The 27403-nt window shown below is 46.8% G+C and overlaps 1 protein-coding gene across 7 annotated transcripts in view; it reads left to right on the top strand.

Moving 5' to 3' along the window:
- LOC149520907 (uncharacterized) overlaps positions 1-27377 on the top strand; it is a 47738-nt gene extending 20361 nt beyond the window's left edge. The window contains exons 2-5 of one of the 7 annotated variants that reach the window (XR_016348185.1): positions 6604-9772; positions 11487-11870; positions 14637-14765; positions 26630-27377. Coding sequence is in view for 4 of the 7 variants with exons in the window: in XM_089774849.1 (XP_089630975.1) it covers positions 11487-11870; positions 14637-14765; positions 26630-26697 (581 nt within the window). In the remaining 3 variants the exon portion in view is untranslated. Of the gene's footprint in view, positions 1-6603; positions 11871-14636; positions 14766-26552 lie in introns of all 7 variants that reach the window. The other 6 variants (XR_016348184.1, XR_016348186.1, XM_089774850.1 and 3 more) reach the window with 6 other exon arrangements.
- Positions 27378-27403: the final 26 nt, after the last annotated feature.

Genomic DNA, 27403 nt, shown 5'->3' with positions numbered 1-27403 from the left:
TGGGAGGGAGGGGGGATAGGGAGAAGGCAGCCCTGCTGCTGCTGGCGGGAGAGAGTGGTGGGGTGGGGGAGGAACCAGGCAGGTTGCAGTGGAGGTGAATAGGGCCACCCTTAGGCAAACAAGGACATGTTGCTGTGAAAGGGTTCCCAAAGATGTGATGCTCCAAATTTTCAGGTGCCCTGCACAGCCGTGTGTTTAGTGTATGCCAAGGGATGCCCTGAGACGATGAATGGGCAACTGAAACTATGTGCCGAGAATGCAGACACAAGTCGCACATAGTAACATGGACCTACACCCAAACACAAGCGCACAGACTCACTGAGACAAAAGGTCTCGTCCCAGAGGCACTGACACACTTACAATCACAACATAGCACAGACACAATAAACACAGAAACACAAAGACGCATCAGTGCAGAGGGCACACTGAGATCTGTCCTGAGATGCTCCAACAAAATAAAAGTGCTGTACAAATGAAGATACAAGCCCACAATATCAGCAAGACACAAACTGACGCATTTGCAATGATACAGTTGCATAAACTGAGACAAATACAAATTAATACATCAATAAACGGGGACATGACAGTTGAGAGACTGATAACACATACACCTGTCCCCGCACAATATCAGAAATACACAAACTGAGAAGTGCTAACAATCGTGGATACATGCACTGAGACAAACAATCCACAGAGACACGGACCCATAACTGGAGATGTTCTCATCACAGTGCACACACATACTCCTAGGTAGTTTCACCCGTACAATAAAAAAATTGGCATCCCCATGGATAGACAAGCTCACACAATGATGAAGATACTTGCTGAATCACACACACACACACACACACACACACACACACACACGGGTTGTATCTAGATTACAGGGTGTTTTTGAAAAAAGTGGCCTTTGTTCGAAAAAACTTCCCCTGCATCTAGACTGCTGCCACGTTCTTTCGAAAGTAAATCAAAAGAACGCGGCAGTTTTTTCGACTGCAGAAAACCTCGTTTTACGAGGAAGAACGCCTTTTTTTGAAAGAGTTCTTTCGAAAGAAGGTGCTATGTGATGCAAACTGTGCTTTTTTGAAAGAGAGCATCCAGACTGTCTGGGTGCTCTCTTTCGAAAAAGCGGCTCGCTTTTTTGAAAGCAGAGTTTGCATTACATAGCACCTTTTTTGAAAGAGCTCTTTCAAAAAAAGGTGTTCTTCCTCGTAAAACGAAGATTTCCACCGTCGAAAAAACTGCCGTGTTCTTTCAAATTACTTTCAAAAGAACACGGCAGCAGTCTAGATGCAGGGGAAGTTTTTTCGAACACAGGCCACTTTTTTCGAAAATAGTCTAGACGCTCTTTTTCGAAAGAGGCTTGCAGTCTAGACGTAGCCAAGGAGACTAGTGGGGTGCGTCTAGATTGGCAAGATTTTGCCCCCTGTCTACACTGGCTGCTTGAATTTGCGCAAGAGCACTGACTTTGTAATGTACAAAATCTGTGTTTCTTGCGCAAATACTTTCACGCTCCTGCTAGGGAAAAAGCCCTCTTGTGCAAGAATACTTGAGCAAGAGGGCCAGTGTAGACAGGGAAGGATTGTTTTGCGCAAAAAAGCCCTGATGGCTAAAATGGCGATCGGGGCTTTCTTGCGCAAAATCGCGTCTAGACTGGCCACAGATGCTTTTGCGCAAAAACACTTTTTGCGCAAAAGAATCCTTGCAATCTAGACGCTCTTTTGCGGAAATACTTTTAATGGAAAAACTTTTCCGTTAAAAGTATTTCCGCAAAATCATGCCAGTCTAGACGTAGCCGTGCTGTTTATTTGAGGGGAGCCACACATCCCAAGGAACCTGATCTCTCTGTTGATCACTTCCTTCCCCATAGATTCCCCCCAAAGGTTTGGTTTCTCCTGCATTCGGCCATTGAAAGCAGACTTCATGTGCTGAACTGGAGGATATAAACCTTAAGTGACCTTAGGAAGTCAAATTCTACGGAGGAAAATAGAAAGGAGAATAACCTCTGTCCAGTCAAGTGTAAAAGTATAATTAGGCAGGCCAAAAAAGAATGTGAACAGTAACTAGCAAACGACTCAGAAACTAACAGCAAAAAAAGTTTGAACTCCATCAGTAGCAGGAAGCCCGCCCAGTCGTTCGTGGTGCTAAAGGAGCACCCAAGACGGCTGTTGCAGAGAAGCTAAAATGAATGATTTGTGTTGCTATTCGCTGACAGAGCTGGGAGGGAGCCTTTCTTTTTAGGTGACAGATCGGAGGCACTGTCCCACGTTGAGGGGTCAGTAGAGGAGGTTCTGGGACAAACTGATGAATTAACCAGCAGGAAGTCACCGGGATCAGGTGGTATTCATTCAAGAGTTGTGAAGGAACTCAAATGTGAAATTGCACAACCACTACGGGGATACTGGGCTGGATGGGCCATTGGTCTGACCCAGTATGGCCGTTCTTATGTTCACACAACACAGTCAACCTGTGGAAAAGGTCTGTTAGCCAGGCTGGGCAGGGATGGTTCCCTTGTCTCTGTTTGCCAGAAGCTGGGAATGGGCAACAGGGGAGGGATCACTCGATGGTTCCCTGTTCTGTTCACTCCCTCTGGGGCACCTGGCTCTGGCCACTGTCGGACGACAGGACACTGGGCGAGATGGACCTTTGGCCTGACCCCGTCGGGCCGTTCGGATGTTCTAATACCCGGGGGGCTGGCGGGGATTAAGGAACAAAGAGTGAAAAAAGGAACTAGAATGGATTGGCCTGCGTACGGGGCAGTTCAGTGCAGCACTGATGCATTATACGTTTAGCTCTGCTCAGTGGCACCAAGATAAGTTTGTATATTCCGGACCAAATTCTGCTCTTTGCTACACCTATGGGACGACACTGAACACAGTGGTGTGACTCAGGGTCACAGAGAGAAGAATCCAATTGTGTTCAGTTGTCAAATAAAGGGAACTGAGGACAGCCAGAGATCCACTCATAAGCAGTTCCCTGTAACCTGAGAGCATGTGGCCACCCAGCTGATTAGCAGAGCGCCTACAGCCAGCAGCCTGTGTTTCTATTGGTAGTGCACAAAATAAAATTCATTCTGCACACAGATTGAAAAAATTACAGGGAAGTTCTGATCTTAGGCACATAAGTACCCACATTAGGTGCCTAGTATTAGTGTCATGATTGCTGTAGTTATTATTAAGCACAGACAATGTACTGGGCATTCCACAGAGCATACAAGGAGACAGAGATCCTGCCCCTTAGCAGCTTAGCCTAGAAACAGACAATGGACATAATCTCTCATATGACAGTTCCGACCCAGAATGGAGCAGACCGACATGGAAATGCACTGGGCTGCCTCTGCTAACTGCCCCCGTCTTGCTGCTTCGATTTTCCCACCTACAAAAATAGAGCCGAGAAAACGGGCGCTGCAAGATACCCGCGGGAGCTAAGGGAGGGAGGGTACGGAGCAAGGAGAGGGGAAGCTGACTTTGCTGGGAGCGTTTTCAGGAGATGATGATGATATGGGCAGCAGTGCAGGGATGATGTGGGAGGATCTGATTTTGAAGCTGCTGAAACAGGGTGACAAGGCAGCATCCTGGGACGTGAAGGGACAAGAAGAGGGGGGGATGTGAGCCAACTGGACAGGACAAATGTCAGTATTGTCTTTGCAGCCAGCTGAACCCCAGACATGACTTCCTCCATCTCCGCATCCCTTCTCCCCACATCACTGCTGGCTGGAACAGGGACTTGTGTGTAATTGGGGCACCGAGATGGATGCTTTCCCTAAGCGCCTTACTTTCTTTCTAATGTGCTGTCAGAGCAGAATAAATTAATGGGGGAGGAGGGGGGGCTATCAGCATGATAGGCAAATCCCAGCAGGGCCTCAGGCCCCCCTGCAGATTAATCTGCCTGTCTCGCAATAACCTGTCTCCCATATCACCACCTCTTAATTCAGATGGCACGCTGAAAAAACCCGCTCTAATGCCATGCCGCTGCCCCTCCCGTCACTGCCCGAGAGAAGATCACAGGGGTGGGGGAGTGTGGTATTAAAAGGAGACACAGACAGTACACCAAGCTTCAAAGCTGTGGCTCAAAAAGTCAGTGGCTGGGGGAGTGATTGCATCTTTCCATCTGCAAACCAGAGAAGAGCGGGGGGGGGGGGGATTTGATTTTAAAATGGCGCCTCATCCAACCACAAGGTAGTTTGTTGTTTAGGGTTTTTTTTTTAATCAATACCAAGTGGATTTCAGATTGTCTTTAATCCTGGTTTCAATTACTGCACCGGCAGGGCCGTTCCCACTTCCTTATACATTCAGAAGCAATCAGGAGGCAGGGAGACATGGAGGTTCCGTCTCGCCTCCAGCTTATCTGCAGGCAGCTGGGTGATGTGTTGTCATTCCTGGAGAGAGGATGGTGAATTGTTTTCCTGCAATTTGTTCCCCTCCAGTCTTCAATCCTATAGCATGAGACAAAGGCTCAGAGCCTGTGCAAGCAGGGATAGGAAACAGAGATCACTGGGAGCTTGCCTGTCCCCCTTATGCCCGCACCTTTTTTAGTGTTACAATTTGGGTGTAGTACTCCCTGTTGTTCTAGGTACCCCACACACGTGACTAAAAGATGGCCTCTTAGCAGTAGAGTTTGCAGGCTAAAGCCTTGTTTTCACCCCAAGAAGAGACGTGCTCTAGGCTCCACGGAGTCTTCCTCTTGACCTTGTGTGAGAACTACAAACGGCTTTGTCTTCACCTGGATTTTGCCTCGTTAGTTACTGGCCACACGTAAGAAAACACCCTTTTCCCCTGGCGAAAATACACTGTAAGACAGGAGACAACAGGCAGAGACATCAAAAAGAAACTTAGAAATGAGATGCAGCGGAGCTATGCAGTAAGTTGACAGTCATGCCTTCACACGCACACACGCACAGGCCCACCTGCAAAAACAACAAAGGCCGGCGCGTAGGCTATCTGAAAATGCTGCTGGCTTTTCTCCCCTTGGTATTCCTTTCTCAGTGCCAGTCAGAGGCAACTGCTTTGTATTTCAACAGCAGCTTCTAGCCAAAGATCTCACTTCCCATTATGAACACTCTTTAATTAAGTTTCTCTGTGAGGCAGGCAAGTAAAATATGAACAGCTGCATTCTGAAGACACAGAAACGGAGGTTTGCTTTGAGATCACACAAGAAGGCAGCAGCAGATTTAGGAACAGAAATCAGAGTCCCGATTTCCAGGCCTCCCTTCCTGTAACCACTAGACCGCATACCCTACCAGAGTCCATATGACAGTTGAGTTTAAGGCCAGAAGGGTCTACAGGTTGAGTCTCTCTTGTCCGGCACTTGTTGGTCCAGCAACATCCATGCTCTGGCATGATGTTAGCTGGATGTCCACTTATGGGCAAGGCCAAGTTTCCCGCGGTCCCATAAAGTTTGTTTACAGCCTCCAGTCCTGGCTCTCCATGTTCCATGCTGTAATTTAGCTCCAGCGTACTCTTAAATGTCTTCTCAGAGCCCAGGAAGCAGTGGAAGGGCTGGTAATGCTGCTAGACGACACTGACCTCCTGTGCTTTGGCAAATTCTCCAGTTCGGCACCGGTCAGGTCCCGAGGGTGCTGGACTAGAGGTTCACTCCGTAGTTATCTGTCATCTAGTATATTAACAGGCCACTTACTTCTGTATTAAACCCAGTAACTTGCGTTTGACTGAAACAAATCTTCCAGGAAGGCCGCCCTCAATCCCTGTACCTTATTTCTAAGGCTCTGTCTATACTGTCACTTTTATCAGAAAAATATGTGTTGTGAAAAAACACCGCCGACCCCCAGTTTCACCAACAAAACCACTGGTGTGTGTTGGCAGGAGAACCCCTCCCTCTGACGTAGCCATAGGCGCAGGAAGTAGGAGGGCGGGGTGCTGCAGCGACCCAGACTTTCCACCTGGTTTCTCCGTGCCAAGGGGCCAGCCCCGACACCAGCTCGGTCAGCCCCACGTTGCGGCGGCTGGGAGGTCCCTCTGGAGTCCCGCTGGCCCCAGTAGCTTTGACACTCCTGGGACCCCATTTCCCACCGTCCCCGAGGTCCAGGTGATTGGCCCTGGAATCTGCACTGCCACTCTGGGGCCTGCCACCAGCCGGGGTCTCCACAGCCGCCTCCAGCTGTGGCTCAGCTGCCATTTTCAGTGATGCCGTCCACCATCTGGTCTGGGAGAGGAGGCAATTCCAGATGCGACTCCAGCCTGGGGCGGTGAGAGGGGGGCGCAACTCAGCATCCTCGCCCTAAAAATAGTTCCAGCAGCGCTGGACAGAGCAACCCCGCTTGCTGGGGGTGGTTTAATTATGCCGGCCGGAGAGTTCTCTGCCGTCGGCACAGAGACCTTAGAGCAGTGCCCCCAAAGTGCTGCGGCTGTGCCGCTGTAAGGTCTGCCGTGCAGACTGAGCCGAATGTGAATACAACTTCCATCTACAAAGTGTTCAGACTCCCAGCTCCCTGCTCGGGCTGCTTCCTCTCAAAACTGGGCTTAGAAAACAAGTCCCCAGTTGTTCCCTTAGGCCCTGTTAACCACCAGACAGCAGGGCCTAAGAAATATAAACAAGAAAGGTTATTTTTGTGACGGGTGTAACGGTTTCTTCTGTTGGCTTCAGAGACAACTTTTTTTACCAGCTACACTCTGCACAACTCGACAGGCATCCATGGAAGGGTCGGCAGGAGAACCTGGCCCAGTGCCACATGACACTGCAAACGGTTAGTATCGTCCATTTAAATTGTCCCCCGAGATTCTGAGACCCCCCAAACCCAGGGGAATAACAAGTAGTAGAAGAACCCAAGGAACCTACTAGCACCATCCCCAGCTGAGTGAAGTGCAAGCAAGTAAACAAACAACCACAAGATGCAAAGGCAATTTAAATGTTTTTTTAAAACCCTCCCAGGTGTTAAATAAACTGGTGCTCTCAATTACACCAGTGTAAATTCAGGGTAACGGCAGGATTTACATTAGCACCAGCAGCCGAACGGAGCCCATGAGTTTTAGATCTTAACTCTATTCCTTCTCAACAGACATCATCTGCCTGAGGGCTAGTGATTTCTGGCTCCTAGGGCCGTGGATTTCTTTTCTCTCTTTAGTCAGTGGAAAAAGGGTGGGTCAGAAAGGATGCACTCTCTTAATTCTCTAAGCGCCTCATGACTGTAATATACTGATTGAATGGGCACCCCCATGCCATCTCACAAAACGTCTGCAAAGAACCTCCCAACTCTATCTGCTCCAGGAGAATGATGTGGGTTCACTGTCTAATGCCGCCTCTGTATGAAAATCCCCCAAGGTTACTGGATCTGTAAAGACTGCACTCCCGTGGTGAGAGAGAGAGATGTGGAGGTAGGTGTGTGTGTGTCTCTGTGTGTGTGTGTCTGTGTGGTACATGGAGGGGGTCAGGGCTATGGAGGAGCATTTAAAAAGGAGCAACTTGAAAAGGATGCTGGCTGTTTAAATGCAGCGTCTCGCTGCAGCAGGCAAGCTGTGTCTAGACAAACTCCTGCAAATCTCCCAGGCACTTATCCCATCTCATTCATTTCTGATGGACTGTCTCGTGTGAAGTGAACACAGCTGTCTACTGAGGAACGGAGTCCTTGCATGAAAGGCCACCGGCATCCCTTTTATCTGCCTTTTGATTTTTCTTTGACATTCCTTTGTCTCCCTTCCGGACTTCTCCATAATCTCCTTCATAGAAAGGCATCCGCAGGTACATAAGGAATTCCAACTGGAGCATTAGGCCTAGAATACATGTATAGAATGTGCTTATTTGAATCAATAATTCAGTAACTCTTCTCCAGCACAAGACATCTCTTCTCCTTGCAGCCTGGGGAATATTCACTGAAGCCCATGGAGCCGGCGCACTGTCCCTGCTCACAGACCCTGCCACTCCAGCAGCAGGCAATATGTGAGTGCCGGTGTAAGGGGTCTGCCTGGCCGGGGCAGCCCGACTCTCCCAGCAAAAAACCCTGGACTGGAGCAGGCAGCAGGGTGTGGCCCATGGAGAGTTACTACTGCAGTGAGGAGCATTGCACAAGATCGGGAAAAAACCTCCCAGCTACTCGACTGCGGGATGCTGCCAGGGCACCAGCTGTGCGAGGAGCTCTCAGCTACTCCACTTCCATCTTCTCCCAGCAGAAATACCACAGGAAATGGTGCAGGAATGCTGGCCAAAAATGCTGCTGGAACTATTTTTAGGGTGGGGGGGGCTGAGCTGCACCCCCCCACACCTGTTTGTGCCCTTTGCCGCCCCCGGCTGGGGTCACAGCTCGGGTTGCCAGCTCTCCCAGACGGGAGGGGCCGGATGCCGTTTGCGATAATGATGTCTATCTGTACGATCCAGGAGAGCTGGTAGCTTAGCCACAGAGGGAGGTGGGTGCGGACCCCCAGGCCGGCGGCAGAAACCTGAACGACAGCGGAGCCTCCAGGGCTGATGGCCTGGCTGCAGATCCTGCAGGGATGGCGGGGGTGGAATCCCCCAGAGGCCGGGACCCACAGGTGGCGGAGCTGGCAGTGGGAATAAACCCCGGGCAGAGGGAAGCAGGGTGGAATATATGGGGGTGCACCCCCCGCACCCTACTTCCTGCGTCTATGCCGGCTGTGGGAGAAACTCTCAGCTAGCCCAGCAGCCGTGCCCCTCACAGCTAGACTCCCCCAGCAACGGTACAAAGTTGCTCCTGCAGTTACAAAACGGCAGCTGGCCCGTGGCAGCTCAGTCAGCTCCTGGGGCTCGGGCCGCAGGGCTGTTTGGCTGCAGCATAACCATCCTGGCTCTAGAGCCCTGCGAGATAGGAGGATCCCGGAGCACAGGCTGCAGTCTGGACCCCGAAGTTTACACTGCAATTAAACAGCACTGCAGGCCGAGTCAGCTGGCACAAGACAGCTGCAGGGACCTCACTGCAGCGCAGACAAGGCCGGGTGCACACTACGAACTTACATCAGTAGATCGACATCGCCTTGAGAGACACTTTAATCAGTGGGGGCCAACCTGCGGCCCCCAGACCCGCTCTCTGTCCCTGACTCCCACGTGCCTCTGGCGCACTGGGGGGCTGGAGCCGCACACATCCTGCTCCTTCGCCTCCCTCCCAGCACTTTTGGAGCAGCTCGAATCACCGGCCTCGCGCTCCGTCTCCGCTCCTTCTCTTCCCTCCAAGAGCTGCAATGCCGCGACTCAGCGCTTCGGCACTGTTCTAGTTCTGGGAGGGCGGGGGAGGCACAGGGGTGGAGCGCAAACCAGCGGATTCGTGGTGCTCCAAAAGTGCGGGGAGGGAGAAATAGGAAGTGTGGGGCTCTGGTGCTGGGGGGAGGGGAGCCGATAGGGGGTTCACGGGCTGTGGGCTGCTGCAGCCCACTGAGATGGAGGAGGACCAGTCATGCAGCCCACTCCCGATTCTTGGCTTTATGCACCGTGTGTGTCCTTTGTGTGTCCCTCACCCGCCTGCAGTGGCACAAGTATTGACCCCTCCCTCCGCTTTATAGACCAGGGAAATGGAGGCTCAGAGATGTGAAGAGACTTGGCCACATGCCGGCCTCTACCTCAAGAGCCCTCCGCTGTAATCAGGGGGCCCGGCTCCTCCCGCAGCCAACTCCTGGAAAGATAAGGGGACTCGATGGGACCCTGGCGAGGAAGAGAGAGGAGGCCCCTGGAGCCGTATTCCCTTGATACTGTTGTTTCTTGCAGGGAGACTTTCCCTTTGCCTTTCTACAAGGGACGCGACACAAGCTCGTTTGGACGCGCTGGCTCCCTTCGGGCTTATGCGATCTCCTCGCTGCAGCCCCCCAGGAAGGTAAGAAGATGCCTTCCCCAAGCAGGTCAGAAATCCAGGCAGCTCCTATGCTTGCTTGACAGGTGCCAGGATCGCGGTATGACCCCCAGCGTCTCTCCCTGTCCTACTTCCCTTAACCCCTGGCTGACACATCTCCCAGTCATGGATGTGACTCAGGCTAGTCTGATTCTGGTCTGACGACGGGGCAGTCAATGGAGGAGACTCTGAGAAGACACTCATCCCTTTCCCCAAAACGTTAGCCAGCAAAACGTCCATTTGCGGAGATTTGTTTCTCTTCAACCCCAAGCCCGGCCAGAATCCCTTGGCATCGGCTCTGATTACTGGGAAGTTCAGAATAGCAGCAGTGGGAGTGGAGGACAAATGGGCCAGGGATCAACAGATCAGAGCTAAGTGCTGCCCCTTAATCAATGGAGACAGCAATTTCCGGCCAACTGAAAGTCCAATGAATCCCTGCTAGTGACACATCCCCTTAACTGGTGCCCTGCCTCTCCCCACCTACACCCTTTCTTATATGACCAGGGCCTGGTATCTGCAGTCAGTCAAATCCATCGTGTGCTTATCTGGCCTCTGTTGCTGGCCTCCAAATATTTCTAGGCATGAGGGGGAAGGTTTGGCGGCTCCAGGGAGTTGCAAGAGCAAGATAATTCTATCCCCCCACATCCCCTCTCTCACACTCTCTCTCCCCCTCATTCTGATACAGGATAAACCTTGAAAATCCAGGACTCTCTGTTCTGGCAACAGACCATGGATACGAGTGGATCAGAGAGCCCCCATCTGGCCAGGTTCAGGGGCTGGGCTGGCGGTGGGGAGAACAGCTCCAGCCAGGAGCTCAGCGCCACATGGGCTGCAGGCAGTGGGGCTGGCCGGCACCGGGCACAGTGGGGGGTGCAGCCCCAGCTGGGAAGGAGGCAACAAGGCCTGGTGCCCCCCATATGCTGGGGAGTACAGCTCTGTCCCAGGCAGGAGCGCAGCCCCAGCAAGGCTGGGGGCAGTGGGGCTAGCAGGGGAGCAGAGCTGACAGGCCGGGAGGGAAGCTTTGACTTCCCCTCATCCAGTAAACTCTGTGGTTTGGGATTGCTCAGGCCCTGATGGTACTGGACCGGGGGGGTCCCCCATGTATAAAGCCTCTACCACTTTTACATATTGCCTAAAGAGTGAAATACTGACCCTACTGAAGTCAATGGCAAAAATCCCGTATTGAGTTTGACAGGACCAGGGTTTCATCAATGGCATTTTGTGAACTGTGCTCATACTTCCTTTCTTGCGGGATTCTGGGAAGGATGTAATGGGGCCTGAGTCTGCGCTAGATCCAGGGGCCACAATTCCTCATAAACCATCCCTGCATGAGGCAAGAAATTGGTCCGGAAAAACAAGAAATCCCTAGGACCTCACCGGAATGGAAGGGCCTTGTCCCACATGCATGTCCACACGCTACTGTAAGAGAAGCTGATGGGTGAATCCGTGTTGCTGGGTAATTCTTGGAGGGTCTTATGTAAAGAGATCGCAAGAGGCAGGCGAGGGCTGCATTAAATATGCAACACGCTTGGTCTGGTTGAAATTTATGGAACCAGTGCACAGAATGTGTCACGTGGCTTGGGGGGCGGGGAGAAGGAAGATGTTTGTGCTGGCAAAAAGGAGAGAAAGAGACTTTGGGAACATCTTTGGGTGTTGTTACTATAAGGCCATGGGTCTCTCTCTCTCACACGGGAAGCAGGAACGGGAAGAGCAGCGCTGGACTATGAAAAGAAATCAGAGCGCGCAACGGAAGTCCAAAGAAGAGCTGCTGGATTCAGTCTGAATGGCCAGAGCCCATTTAATCCCACTCACGTCAAGGAAGGTGCCCAGGAGGAACCGAGGGCAGACTTTGACCTGTTTGCCTGCTACGAGGGCACTGGGTGCAAATCAGCGCAGATCCTTTGTTGGAGGAGAACTGAGGCTCATGCCCAGTGCTGTAGATCCAGACAGATTCTGACTCCCTGCCTACAAGCAGGATGCAGGGAACATGCGTTCCAGTGGAGCCCGACCCCTGCTGCTTCTGCGCCACAAATGCAAGTGTCCAAGGAGTCTTGGCACGCCCTAGAGTGCCAGATGCTGCCAGGTGGGTGTGATGCCAGGGGAGGGCAGGGCCATGCCTCAGCCCCACTCTGCACTACACAGCAGGGATGTTCTTTAGGAGCTGCCCTTCTGTAGGCCTGGTGCCTGCCTCTGTGCTGCACAGACAGAAAGCCTCTGGCAGCTGCTGCTGCGTGGTGCCCTTCCACGCCATTCCACCTCCTGGCTTGGCTGCTGCTCCTAAAGAATATGGTCCTAGCAGCATGCCCAGGTAATCGGGGCAGCATTGTTCTAGTTCCGACAGCAGCTGGAGCAAGGTTAACTTGGGTCCAAATTTCCGCTGAGAGATTTGTTACATGTTGCTCTGGGCATATTCCATGTCAAGTAGCTGCTGCCTACCCCCTCCTGGCCACCCTACTCCAACTCCACAGCATGTCAGGGAGGGGCTTCTGTAGGCTGAGGAAAGAATATTCTATCACGGTGTCCTCCATCTCATGTAATCTATTCCATCTAACCTCTGCTTTTATGCCCTGCTCTTCACAGTAGTATCTCAATTCATCCCTAGCCAATTTCATTGGGTTTTTTTGCTCCAGCGTAGGTGAGAACAGCATGGGGCATTCAGATTGTAAAGCAAACTGGAATTTTTCAAGATGAAAGGGTCTCCCTCAGATTATATTTTGAAAGTTTTTTTAAAACTCTCCACCTTGCACACCTACCAGCTGCACAGAGTAATTTCTCCTCCTTTTCAAGTCTCGTAATCAGTAACATTTTTCTGAATGGATACAAAAATATGGTAAGAGGCAGATTTCCCCATAGGTTCAAGCTGCTACTACCAATAAGAAGAGATGGCTGTGCTGCACTGCCCCCTGCTGGTGCTACTAAATTAATGCACAAACAAATTATTTTAGGGCCAGGCCTTGCCTGGTGTTGGGCTGCTCTCAGTTCTCGGATGACTTCAGCAAAGGCCGAGTGACCTGAGGAGTGTGCAGGATTGGATCAGATGTTTCAGTCCTGCAAATGTGGAGCAAAGGAAGTAGGATAATACTCCTCTAGTCTGGCATGTTTCATCTGTGGATCTCAAAGAGCATTACAGAGGACCGTTTAATCTCTTACCGTAACTCTCCTATGACCTAGATATGGATAAAAACAGCTGTTTCACAGATGAGTAAAGTGGGACACAGAAATGTGAGCTAACAGATCAAAGTAAAGATTATGGGGCTCCCTATGGTTTATTTTGACCTTGTGTTAAAATTACACATTGCCTTGTCTTCTCTAAGATATTATCTTGTATTAGTTACCATATAAATAAAGAACAAGTAGTCCTGTGGCACCTTAGAGACTAACAAAAATATATAGAGTATCATGAGCTTTTGTGGTCAAAAGCTCATGATCCTCTATATATTTTTGTTAGTCTCTAAGGGGATGTCTACACTACCCCGCTAGTTCGAACTAGCGGGGTAATGTATGCATACCGCACTTGCTAATGAAGCCCGGGATTTGAATTTCCCGGGCTTCATTAGCATAAGCGGGGAGCCGCCATTTTTAAATCCCCGCTGCTTCGAACCCCGTGTAGCGCGGCTACATGGGGCTCGAACTAGGTAGTTCGGACTAGGGTCCTATTCCGAACTACCGTTACTCCTCGTGAAACGAGGTGTACCGGTAGTTCGGAATAGGCACCCTAGTCCGAACTACCTAGTTCGAGCCCCATGTAGCCGCGCTACACGGGGTTCGAAGCAGCGGGGATTTAAAAATGGCGGCTCCCCGCTTATGCTAATGAAGCCCGGGAAATTCAAATCCCGGGCTTCATTAGCAAGTGCGGTATGCATACATTACCCCGCTAGTTCGAACTAGCGGGGTAGTGTAGACATACCCTAAGGTGCCACAAGACTGGGCTACTCGTTTTTAGACTAACACAGCTACCCGGCTGAGACAGATTAAGAACACACTTTTTCCCTAGTGAAAATGCACCTTGCAGCTAAGGAGAACACTGGGGTTTTCCTCAACCAGCTTGCACTTGTTCAAACTACAGCCTGCCTTGTGTTGCTAGGATTTTAACATGTGGTAGGTGTTCTATTAAAGTATGTCATTTCTTAATGGAGACAAGACCTTTAATGTGAATTAACAGTCGTTTTAACTCGTTCCATCTAATTGGCACCCTTAAAACTCTAATCTTGTCTCAAAAAGTGTTTTGGGCTTTGCTTAGATGCAGCGGTTCCCAACCTTTTCCAGATGGGGACCCATTTTGACAATTCAGGAAGACTTGGTGACCCAAGGCAATTCAAAAACGGGAGGGAGGGTAGAGGGAGGGCAGAGCCACCTAGTGACCCTTTTGAAATGTAATGGGATAAGTGATGATCTTATCTGTTGCTGTGGTCTAGGTGCCACTGCATGGGACAGTGAACCACACTGGGTGTAGGTCACAACTACATTCTTGCCTTGTGGCAATATTTCTGCAAAATTGACCAACTGTGAAATAATTAAAGGTCTTTAATGGCTTCTAAAATTGCTCTTTAAATCCTCATCATTAAGCTGTGTCATCAACACCTCATTGATATGAATGGGACACATCAGACTTCCCTCAGTGGTGCTGTACCAGCTGCAGCTTCACACAACTTGACATGTGTTTGAGATTTTCTACACAACCAGAGGGCTAGAAATGTGATTCTCTTCCCCCCCCCAGGAAATCTTAAACTCTATAAAAATGGAGATGAGCCTCTGGAAAAGGATTCATCAGAGTGACTATGGTAGGAACTAGGGACATGTTGTTGTTTCTTGTAGTAGCATTTCTCATCAGACTTTCTCTTGTGTGCAGGGAATGGAACAGCGTGGAATGCCATCAGCTGGGATGTTGATGTGAGGAGCTTGGAACAAAGCATTGCTGGAACTCCCAAAGAAGAAATCCAAGATCTGAACAGAGAAGGCCAACCAGAGATGACACATGGTGTGTGGTGGGGGGGAGGCGGGGGAATGGGAGGGGAGGAACAGAGTCCCATCACCTCCCCCTCCCAATTTGCTGCTTAGCTTGTATTGAGCATGCTCAGTAACAGCATGTGAAGCCAGCAGCTGTCTTCATTCCTCCCACCCCCAACGGCAGGCACAGGCGTCTGGGCCAAGCAGTGATGTTCACAACTGCAAATTCCTCGATCATCCGTCTCCGTGTACTCGGGGAACCCAAAGCCAGATGCAGTCAGTATGGAGAAGGAACGGGTCTTGTCGTCTCTATCCACTGTGGCATGCATTTCACAGCATCTCAGAGGGGTAGTTGCGTTAGTCTGTAACTTTAAAAACAACAAGTGATCCTTTGGCACCTTAGAGAGTAACAAAAATATATAGTATCATGAGCATTCACGGGTAAGGCCCACTTTCTCAGATGAGTTGGAGTGGAAATTACAGAATCCAAGATATATATAACAGCAAAAGAAGTGGCTGTCAATCATAAGACCCATATTAATGATACTAATTAAGTGGGCTGGATGTGTCCCATTCATAGCTTTTGATGTGAAAATCTGGACGTCAAAGGCAGGGGAAATAGGCTTTGTAATGTGTTAACCAGTCTTTATTCAAGCCCAGGGTAATAGTGTCAACTATATAGATGAATTCCAGTTCTGCAGTCTCTCTCTGTAACTGGGTGGTAAAATTCCTTTGTAGAAGAATAGAGTGGGGAAGAGTATAGGACAAGATGAGGGCAGAAATATATGTGGACCTGAGCTGAGCCCTGCGGGGACAGAGAAGCAAGGGAGAGATATGGAAGCTATATGTTTATTTAAGAGTCAGGAGACATGCTCAGAACGATGGCCACTATATTTGAGATTGGACAGGGATAGGAAGCAGGAGGGAAACTACAGAAGGGCAAAGTTGTCTGTCGTGTGACAAAACTCAAAATGTCCAGCCACGCACGTGGCCTAAGCTACAAAGATGCAAAGGTTTCAGTGAACATTCAACGCTGTCGGTGAGTTTTCTCAGTAAGGTTAAACCATCGACCGTTGAGTGTGCCCTGCGGCCTGAGTAGCAGCAGTTGAATTGAAGGATTTGGGTTTAAAACCAGGTCTCCCCCAAGGTCTTCACTCAGAGTACCATATTCTAAAATACTATTACTTTATCTTGGTTAAAATATGTTAATTACACTGAGTTAGCTAGCTCAATCTAATATCACACCTCTAACTTCTAGGGCTTGTCTAGAAAGAGAAATCGAGTATATTAGTGCAGAATAGCGTAGGAGTTCTTATTCGAAATCCCCTTCCCTAATCTTAAATCCACATTGCCTTTCCCAAAGGGTAAAGTATGTCTGCCCCTGAAAGCAGTTCCTCCTCTAAACTGCACAGTTGTGACAACTCATGTGGGTATCACAGCTCAGCTAGTGTGGGAAACTCAGAAAGCACATTCTAGGGCTAAAGTCAAACAGTTAACCATTCCTCCTGCTCATATGTCTGCCACAAGGGGCTTGTCTACACAGGGAAATTGACCAGAACAGCTATTGTGAAATAAGGTATCCTGCAAAGATTATTGCACAATAGCTCCCTGTATGGATGGTCTGTTGCATAATAAAAGTCATTTTATGCTAGATTAATGTGTGCTTCCATAGCGAAATTGTTCTGGAATAAAATCCGTTAGTAGTGTCTTTGTTTCCCTATCTGTAAAATGGGGATAATACTGGTCTTCCAATCAGGGGGTTGTTAGGTTTAACTAATGAATGTTTCTAAAGTTCTTTGAGAGCCTCCTGCATGAAGGTGTTTTATAGATGCTTATTCTCAGTGCCCCAGCTCCATTTCTGCTTGCGGACGGATTCTTACAAGCCCCAAAAGTCACAATCAACATTCATTGCTGTCGGTGGGTTGTGTTATTGAAGGAAAAACTCACTGATCAATGAATGCAACTGTGATTGGAATGGATACATCACTGCAGCAAGCATGGTGAATCAGAATGGCCTTGTCTTCTGACAAAGGGACGGTACATCACTTCATTTGGAGTGCTTAGGACCTCTCAGGGAATGGTCCTCTAAATGCAATATAGGAATACAATAAAAGGTTGTAGAGTTTCAAACTCCTTGCGAAGTAAATAATGTTGCCGGCAAGAGTAAGTCTCAGGTCCGACACTAGGTTCTCAAAGTACAAAAAACGCTACACAGGTATCTGTCAAACACAAGCAGTTTATTTCCTGACAGCTATCAGCTGTGCCCCTTAACTAAAAGAGCAACATGATAGGAAAAATGGCATTTCTTACATCCTTTCTGCTAGCCAGGGAACCCGTGTCAGCTGCAGATGAAGTGGGAGACTGTCTCAGCTTCCGAGGCGCCGGTACCCAAAGCCCATCGGTGAGGTCCAAATTTCTGTGCTCTGGTGAAGCTTTAAATACTGTGTCTCTACCTTGTTTGTGGAAGTTTGGAAATTTCCCGGGGTTACTCATTGCTTGTTACAGTATGGCTCAGCTGTACTGCTTGTCCTTTGACTTTGTTTATGTGATCAGTACATTTAGGTAAACAAGATTGTTATGTTCCTGCCCTTATCTAAAATTCGTTCTCTACAATGGCCTATGTTCCTAGAGGGTTGCTTCTGGCTCATATGTAGTAGAGAAAAGGGGGAATGGAGAAGGTGGGGAGAATTCAGGCCTCACCACCCCTATACTTCACACGTATAGAGTTCTTCGGCAATTGACCCCTACATTCCACCCCGGGTGGTGGGGCACTACACCTCACCCCGGTATGCCCCTTAATTAGTGTGTCAGCCATTCGTGGATGACCTGGTGTTATTTATTGCATTTTGTTAAGGGTGTGCATCTGATCCCACACTGTTTGCCATTTCGGCCCGAGGCAAAGAGTCTAATTTGGGGGAAACATTTTAGCCAAAACCTCAGATTGCTGATACACTGGCTTGGCATAAATGTGGCCGCCAGCTTCTAGGGCAGAGGCATTGCACCTGTATTCATGGATGGGGGTATACTGGCTGTCTGGTCACTCCAGGTAACAGGTGTGTAGATACCACACATAAGCACCCCACATGATTAGTGAGTACTACAGTGGTACATTTAAAAAAAGAGTATTTCTACACTGCAGAGTTTTTCTGGAAAAACAGCCATTTTCCCGGAAAAACAATACTTAAGTCCACACTGCTATTGCATTCTTTCAACAGAAAGATGAAAGAATGCAGGGGGTTTTCTGACAGTGGTAAACCTCTTTCTACAAGGAAGAAGCCTTTTTCCGAAAAAGCTTTTTCAGAAAAAGGCATGTGTGGATGCAGAAGAGAGTGTTTTTTCGAAAGAAGAGGCCTCCAGGGAAAAGCACAGGTGCCCTGGTGGCCACTCCGTCCACAGTAATCAAAACTGAAATGCAAGATAGCGTCCAATCAACGTGGATGCTGTCTTTCAAAAAAGCACATCGCTTTTTCATTGCCTTTTTGCTGTGTAGACACACTCTTTCTATAGAAGTTTTTCCGGGAGATCTCGTTTGGAGAAGCTTCTTCCAAAAGAAGCCTGCAGTCTAGACAGTCAAAATGAATAGTGGGCTGATTTTCATAGGTGCTTGCATCTCCCATTAACTTCAATCATCATAGAATTTAAATATGAAGGACATTAGGGCTTTTTCCTCAGCTAGTCTATACCTTCAGAGGGGTAGCTGAGTTAGTGTGTAACTAGAAAAACTTAAAAAACAATGAATAGTCTAGTAGCACCTTAAAGACTAACAACACATGTAGATGGTTTTATGAGCTTTCGTGGGCATAACCCTCTTGTTCAGATGACATAAGTGGGTTATGCCCACGAAAGCTCATGATACCATCTACATGTGTTGTTAGTTTTTAAGGTGCTACTAAGTGTTTTCTAGTCTATAGCTGTGTGCCTGGTCTGTGCAATCTACTGTCAAATGCTATGTGTAGTTTTAAAATAATTGAGCAACAGGGCTTAGACAGGCACTGAGAAACCACAGGGATGAGCACAGTAAAACAGGATAGATAGATAGATAGATAGATAGATAGATAGATAGATAGATAGATAGATAGATAGATAGATAGATAGATAGATAGATAGATAGATAGATAGATAGATATCTGACAGTGTGGGGATGGATGGATGGATACTTTCTAATTTCTTAGGGAGATTATTCCATTAAATTTACCATAGATTTGTATTTTCAGATAGTCACCTTGAATTTCCTTTAATTAGTTACAACACATCTCCTTGGGCTATCCTAAATAATCCTTTTCTCTCCTTGTTATTTCAGATACTTGTAGACAGCTTTGTGTTATGAGGGAGGGGGGAGTTTTCTTGTTGTTTTCATTCCTTTGCATGAAGAGGTTGGGGGGACTCAGTTACCCTGCTTGTTACAGAGATGCTGGGAAAGGGTGGGGAGAAACAGGCATGCTGAAAGCTCAGTGAAGTGCGGTTCCAGGAGGCGGCTGGGCCTATGGTTTAATCCCAAAACGGGCTGGTGCACTCAAGATGGTTCCTCTTAGGGACCATACGAAATCTAGAGAGGGAATCTAGAGAGGGCCCAAGCCCTATGAGTCCGTAACACACTATATGTTTTATAAAAATCTTCATTTACAAGTATGAATCAAATCACATTAAAACAGTCAGACTGGAGGTGGAAGATGTTTAGTGAAATTTCTGGATGACAATTCTAGCAGAACTGACTGTAGGTTCATCAGTCCTGCTGGTCAGACTATAAAAAACGGAAACTATGGTGAATCAGTTTAATGGCACAGAGCATGTCTAGTGGTTAGAGCAAATAACTGTTCTGTCTGCAGTCATGATTTCACCCTATATACCGGTACTCTAGTCATTTTGCAAAAGGGATCTGAGCATACTGAAACGTGTTTCAGTTGTTCTCTGAAAAGCAATTTTTACAGCCAGGTTTCCTGCAGCTTGAAAATCAACTCTAATGAGATAGAAATCTGCTGTGGTGCACTCATTTTTGCAGTGGGTGGATTTCCACTAATGAATTCTGGTACCTAGGTGTTTGGGTATGAGGAACCAAGCAAACATTTCCTAAGCAGAAGGGAATATGGACATTATGGGCCTAAATCACACATCTTTACTCCAGCAAAACTCCTGTAGCTGTGTAAGGACTATAAAATTAGACCCTGCAAAATGTGACAATGGGAATGCAAGTTTACAAAGGTTATACAATATAATTAGGCCCAAAATTCAAATCTTGCTAAAATGGGGGAGGGGGACACATCCAAACCTGGCATAAATTGGCTATTCCCCTGGACTATGGCAGTTTACACCAGCTGAGGACAGGGCCGATAGTTGTTTTTAAAAATCTAAGCTCCATAGAAATATTTACATGACTTACCACAAACATCCAATCATAATAGCTTTTCTTCAGAAGTACCAGTTTCTGCAGACTTGGAGGCAATGTTTAATTGAATCTTGATATAAACAGAGAGTCAGGGAAGTTGATTTATTATTATTATTTGTATTATCATAGCATCTAAGAGCTCTAATTATTAAACAGGACCTCACCGTGCTGGGTGTTGCACAAACACAGAACCAAAAGAAGGTCCCTGTCTCAAAAAGTTTGCAATCCCAGTATGGGGTAAGAGACAAGAGATTGATTATGGACTGGTCAATACTTAAGACACTGTAGAGAAGATACAACTTACGCCATTAGGAGGGGTTCACCTGTTGGCACTGATATTTCACCTCTGTAGCTAGGTCAACAGAAGAATTTTCCCATTGACTGAGCACTGTCTATACCAGGCCTAAATCAGTTTAATTGCCGTGCTTAGGGGTATGAATTTTTTACACTATTGAGCGAGTAGGGCCCAATTTCCGAGGTTAGACCAGGCCACAGACAAGTACAAGTAGTCAGCAAATGTTCAAAGATGAAGGTGGACCACTGGTGTCTAGTGCTGGAGTCTAGAGAGCTGATAATGGGAAAGACCTTGAGAAGGGAGTTACAAAAGGCACTAGTTGGAGAACTGGATGAGACATTCAGTAGAAATGGAGCTTAGGCAGCAGCATTTACAATCAAATGCTTAGCCCACATCCTATTTGCCATTAAAAATCTCTGCAATTTCAGCGTTGTTACAAAACTATGTAACTCTTAACACTTGTACTAAAAATCACAGCCAGGTTTTCTGGGCTTGCAGGGCAGTTCTCTGTTAGAACTTTTCTTTGAGATAACCTTTTAAAATGAGAAAAGATGAAGACAAAAAAGCAACCAGACTCATTGGCTCCAGGCTGCCCCATGGGGGAGGGGATGACTGGATTTGTCAGGTAGGGTTCCAAAGATATGATTGGCTCCTTTGGAGAGACCTCTGATGGCCCTTTTAGAAAATAAAAGCACATTTTGCTGTTTACTTCCTGGAGTCCTCAAACTCAGTGGAGGGAGCCATTGGAGAGTTGCAAGATGCAGGATTTTCAGATGTTTGACATGTGGAGGGACTACCTGGGGCTGGCAAAAGTGGTGGAAGAGATTCAAACACAGCAGAATAAAGGGGACAAATTGCAGGTGACTGCTGTGTCTGAAGATGAAGTAGACAGTTCCACAGACCTTTCCCCAGTGACTCTGACAGGAAAATCACTCTGCGTTTTTTGCAAGCACAATGGAGAGTCAAGGAATATTTATACAGCACACAATTTAAAAGACAAGAAGGGACGGGTGGAATGTCCAATCCTTCGTAATTACATCTGCCCCCAGTGTGGGGCGACACAGGATAAGGCTCACACCAAAAGATTCTGTCCCCTGACCCAGAAGGGATACACCTCAGTGTACAACTGCTCCTCCAGGAATTCAATGGGAAAGCTGGTGAAGCGGCCTCCTAGTGCCCCTTCTGAAAGGAACAAGGATGATATGTCACCCCTGCCAAGTGACTTTTAAAATGAAAAGGCCTCAGCTCCTCTTGGACTTCATGCTCAGGTAACATTTTTGTTTCCCATCTTTTTTGATGAGGTCCTAGCTGTGCCACAAATCTGAAAGTAGTCCTGATGCTGAGTCTCATATGTAAAAAATGTTTAATGTCAATAACCTCAGTACTACCAGCCCCATGAACATATGTGGGATGTTCATGACTCAGGCACACATTCCAGTGATAACAGCTCCCTGTCTGAGATTTCCAGAAGAGGCTTTCACTATGACTAATGCACAGGACTGAGTGAGGCAGTAGACTTCCATTGGATTTCTGCTTTAGTCCAGGAATGGCTCTGTCTCCACAACAGATTTCAATGTCATCGCTGCCAAATTAGGGATCTACTGTCCTGTAACTATCTTCCTGACTTGGAGATAGTTGCAGTTCAGACAGAATCTAACTTGTTCAGGGACCTTGTTGGGCAAACCACTTCACCTCTCTCCCTCAATTAACACATCAATAAAACTGGGATAAGTCAACAACTTCCCTTGAGGGTTGCCAGACTAATTTTGCTGTGCTATAAACCACAAATGGATATGCATTGGGGATGTTTTGGGACATGGTTACAAATACCATAGGCATGTGTTTGTATCTATATATCCAGGCATTAAACATTTTGTCGACTTTTTCTTCTCTACTGCAAAATAAAATGTCCATTAGTTAATCCCTTTCATTGCTGCGTCCTGGGCTTCTCTGTGAATTTTTCTGAGTAAAGATTTTCCATGTGTTTAATGTAATAATACTTAACACTTTTATTGCTCTTTCCATCTGAGAAGCCCTCACACTCCCCATCTGAAATGGATAAATATTATCTCAATTTTAAAGATGGGGAATCTCAATCACACAGAGATAAGTGAACTGTTCAGGGTTATCCAGTGAATCAGTGGCAGAGCTGGGGAATGAGTTTACAACTGAGTTTCTGATCTTTTTCCTGCTTTAACTACTAAACCACACTCATGCCCCTACCTGGGAATACCACGTGAGAATCCTGATGCCTTGTCCTCAGGTTTAACCATTAGGAGAAAATAAGCTTAAAATTCATAGAGCCACACATTGTATGACAAGGGAAAATGTCTTTAATGCTAATGAGAAAGGGGATTTTTTTTTTGGTTGCTGTAACTTTAAAGAAATGGCCACAGGATGGTAGTGTTGACTAAGAGAGGGCAGCTATAATTTATAATGACTGAGGCCAGAGCTACACAGTTGCACCAATTTAACTGTAGATTTTAAATATATGATTTTAACTAGTGCAACTGTATGTGGGGCTGCTCCAGTATTGGTTTAAACCTGGCTTATAGAAGTTTAGTTTGCAACTGTGAGGACTTATCCATATGCAAAATTGTAGATACAGCTGTGTCAGTGGGGGTTGTCCTCAAAGGCCATATAATTAACTTTGTTGAGGGAAGTGGTCTGCCATAGTCCCTGTAGTGTAATTTAGTGTTGGTTTAAACAAGGTTTATTTCAGTTTAGCTTAAGTCAGAATAGGTTTAAGCTGTATCCAAATTAGCTATCTTAAACCAAAATAAAGAGGTTTTTCTCAGGTTAAATCAGTTTAAGTCTGTGTTAACTGGTGCAAGTATTAGCTATGTCTAAATCATGATGAGTGTTCCCATTAAGGTTTACATAGTATTAACTAAATTGGTTTTTAAACTGACTTAAATGAAAGTGATGCAACTTTTGCATATGACAAGCTCAATTATTTTGTACCTGGTCACTGGTATTTTATGATAAAATTTTCACCTGTAGAACTCAAAAGTGATTTTTTTATATAAAGAAGCCATAAAAGGATTAAAACTCCCAAATAGAGAGCCAACTCCTTACTCAAATTTTTACTATGGCAAAAAGCCTAAGTAAATACTGACTAAGGCTTTGTACACACAAGGAAGTTGCAACTGTTTAAAAATGGTTTTTAGGTAGTGCTAGGAATTGGTTTAAATTAATTTAAATCAAGCTGATACTCTACTGCATGGTTCAGGTTAAGATATAAGGGTAAGTTAGATTTTGGGCCATCAGCGCACAGCAGAAGTGAAAATGGAATAACAGAGACGTGGTAGGGTAACTCACGTGACTGGATCACTGTGATGGATGGGTATAAGCTGTTCAGGAAGGGTTTCATTATAAAGTTTAAAAGAGATTGCATGCCCTTAAATGAAAATCTGTCTCCGGGGGAGCCAGCATGAAACCTACAATGGGGGGGACGGGGGAGGTGGAAGAATTGCACTGTATGTACAACAGCAGTATGACTGCTCAGAGCTCCAGTATGAAACTGGAGAAAAGCCTGTTGAGAGTTTCTGAGTTAAATTTAAAGGTGAGAGTATCAAGGGTGATATCGTGGTGGGCATCTGCTATAGACCATCAGACCAGGAGGATGAGATAGACATGATTTTTTTCGGACAACAGACGTTTCCAGATCACAGGCCCTAGTTCTCATGGACGACTTCAATTCCCCGGAGACCTGCTAGCAGGGGCGTAAATATGGCAAGGCGAACGGGGCAGCCGCCCCGGGCCCCGCGCTTAAAAAAGCCCTGCGCATGCACTGTAGCGCTACCGCGCATGCGCATGGCGTCACGGCGCATGCGCCGAGGGAAAGGGGGGGCCCCATGGAGTTATGCTGCCCGGGGCCCCACAAAACAGTCATCTGCCCCTGCCTGCTAGGATAGCTATTCTGCTGTGCACAGACAATCCAGTAAGTTTCTGGACAGTGTTGGGGGCAAATTCTTGGTGCAAGTGCTGGAGGAACCCAACAAGGGATTGGTAGGGGAAGTAGAAGAGGGCAGCCTGAACAGCAATGACCATGAGATGGGTCAAGTTCAGGATCCTGACAAAAGGAAGAAAGAACAGCAGAATACAGACCCTGGACTTCAGAAAAGCAGATTTTGACTCTCTCAGGGAACCATATTACCTGGCAGGGTAATATGAGAAGGAAAGAAGTCCAAGAGAGCTGGCTGTATTTTGAAGAAGCCTTATTGAGGGCACAGGAGCAAACCATCCTGATACTCAGTAAGAAAAGCAAATATGACAAGCGAGCAGCTTGGCTTAACAGAGAAATCTTCAGTGAGCTTAAACACAAAAAGAAAGCTTATAAGAAGTGGAAACTTGGACACATGATAGGGAGGAGTATAAAAATATTGCTCGAGTGTGCAAGGGTGTAATCAGGAAGGCCCAAGCACAATTGGAGATGCAGCTAGCAAAGGATGTGAAGGATAACAAGAAGGGCAACTAAAATGATTAGGGGTTTGGAACGGGTCCCATATGAAGAGAGGCTAAAGCGACTGGGACTTTTCAGTTTAGAAAAGAGGAGACTGAGGGGGGATATGATAGAGGTCTATAAAATCATGAGTGGTGTGGAGAGGATGAATAAAGAAAAGTTATTTATTAGTTCCCATAATAGAAGAACTAGAGGACACCAAATGAAATTAATGGGTAGCAAGTTTTAAACTAATACAAGTTCTTCTTCACACAGCACATAGTCAACCTGTGGAACTCCTTGCCAGAGGAGGCTGTGAAGGCTAGGACGATAACAGAGTTTAAAGAGAAGGTAGATAATTTCATGGAGGTTAGGTTCATAAAAGGCTATTAGCCAGGGGATAGAAATGGTGTCCCTGGCCTCTGTTTGTCAGAGGCTGGAGAGGGATGGCACGAGACAAATCGCTTCATCATTGTCTTCGGTCCACCCCCTCCGGGGCACTTGGTGCTGGCCACTGTTGGCAGACAGGCTACTGGGCTAGATGGACCTTTGGTCTGACCCAGTACGGACATTCTTATGATCTTATAAGGGTTTCTACAGGTATGTTAGCAACAAAAAAGTGAGCAGGGAAACGTGTGGGACCTTTACTGAACAGGGGAAGCAACCTAATGACAGATAATGTGGGAAAAAACTAAAGTGCTTTTTTTTGCCTCAGTCTTCACAGACAAGGTCAGCTCCCAGACAGCAGATGGGGAGGAGATGAGCAGCCCTCAATGGTGAATGAAAAGATTAAGGACTATTTAGAAAAGCTGGACATACACATGTCCATGGGGTGGATGCAATGCATCCAAGGGTGCTGTGGGAGTTGGCTGTGTGGCACAGCCATTGGCCATTGTCTTTGAAAATTTGTAGTAATCAGAGGAAGTCTTAGATGATTTGAAAAAGGTAAATGTAGTGCCCACCATTATGAAAGGGCAGGAGGAGAATCTGGGGAACTACAAACTAGTCAGCCTCACCTCAGTCTCCTGAAAAATCATGAAGGGGATTCCTCATCCATTTTGAAGCAATTGGAGAAGGTGGTCAGGAACATTCAATATGGATTCACCAAGGGCAAGTCATGCCTTTTTGCTTATTTTACTTTTAAATAGAATTTGATTGTATCGTTCCAAGCTTCACCTTGTGGTCCTCTACTAAACACATTTTCTATAGCCAACCTAGAGGCTCAAACCTGAAAACTGAGTTTGGTTTTATTGCATTCTTATTTTTAACAACCTGATATTAATTGGGAACATTTCAACATAAAGGTTAAAAAATGTTGCATGCCCTTAAACCAAAGTCTGTGTCTCGGGGGAGCCATCATGTAACCTGCCACTGAGGTGACGGGTCAGGCCCACCATGGACAAAGTTTGCTTCAGCTGGCCAGCCAGGGCAGTCCCTGCCTGCGGCAGAGGGGGCGGGGAACTGCTCCAGCCCCTACTGGTTAACCAGAACCGGTAAGTATTACCAGTTTGGGGTGATCCTTACTGGTTAGCCGGTTAACCTTTCACATGATTAGTCTCCATATGTGGTTTGCATCAATTTAACTAACCCGTTTTAAAATAAAAACTTTAGCTCAACTGGTGCAACTTTCTCATGTAGTTAAGTTGTCCTCTGAGGGGAAAAGAGGCATAGAATTACATGTGTTTGTTTTTTTCAGGTCCCAAAGAATGAGGCATCTTTTCCCCTCACCTTTCCAACTCTGCCTCAGATGGTGTCTCTCTTCTGGCATTTCAGGCATCTGCTGTCCATTTGCATCAATACTAGAGGAGGATGGTATGGAGGAAGCCAAAGAGACACCATGAGTAACGCAGGCAATATGGAGCGATAGATCTGAGAGATGGATTCCATCTGGCTCTTGTAGTGAAGTGGCAAACAAGGGAAGAGTATTGAGGTGAATTCTCCCAGCATCATTAACTTGCCTATCATTCTACAGGACCCTTTTACCTTTCTATTCCAGACAGATACCTACCTTGGCTGCCACTGGATGTTCCACAGGTCATGGAGGGGTCAGACTTAGAAGCTGATGGCAGATGACTCAGTCTTTGTGCAATTATGTCATTCATTTGAAAGGAGTGAGAAAGAATGTCAACAAAATAGTCCTTGCCTGAACACTCTGATCAAACACTCTGGCCATCCGTGAAAACTCACACAGCAATCCAATAGCTCTTATAATCTACATGTTCCCATCACTGAGTATGAGGGGACATTATGTAACAAGGTTATTAATTCACCAGCTCATGTTAAGTGGGTGAGTTTTTAAGAAAGGATTGTTTTTTCCTCATAGAGAAGCACCAATCTCAAGTCTTCCTGCCTTTATTTTCTTTGAAAAATGTTTTATGTGTTATATATACATATTGTTTTATTTGCCTGATATTTTTGAAAGTTATTTTATTTGCCAGCTTTTTGTTTGTCATTCTATTGACAATTTTATGTTGCTTCATTAGTAAAAACATTGCATTATATAATTCAGGGTTGTTGGTTTTTTAAATAATGGTGCACTATATTAGA

Source organism: Pelodiscus sinensis, chromosome 31 (genome assembly GCF_052426305.1).
Source record: "Pelodiscus sinensis isolate ZL-2025 chromosome 31, ASM5242630v1, whole genome shotgun sequence".
Lineage (NCBI taxonomy): Eukaryota > Metazoa > Chordata > Testudines > Trionychidae > Pelodiscus > Pelodiscus sinensis.
The sequence above is the reverse complement of the archived record's forward strand: the minus strand, read 5'-3'. Positions and strand labels throughout refer to the sequence as shown.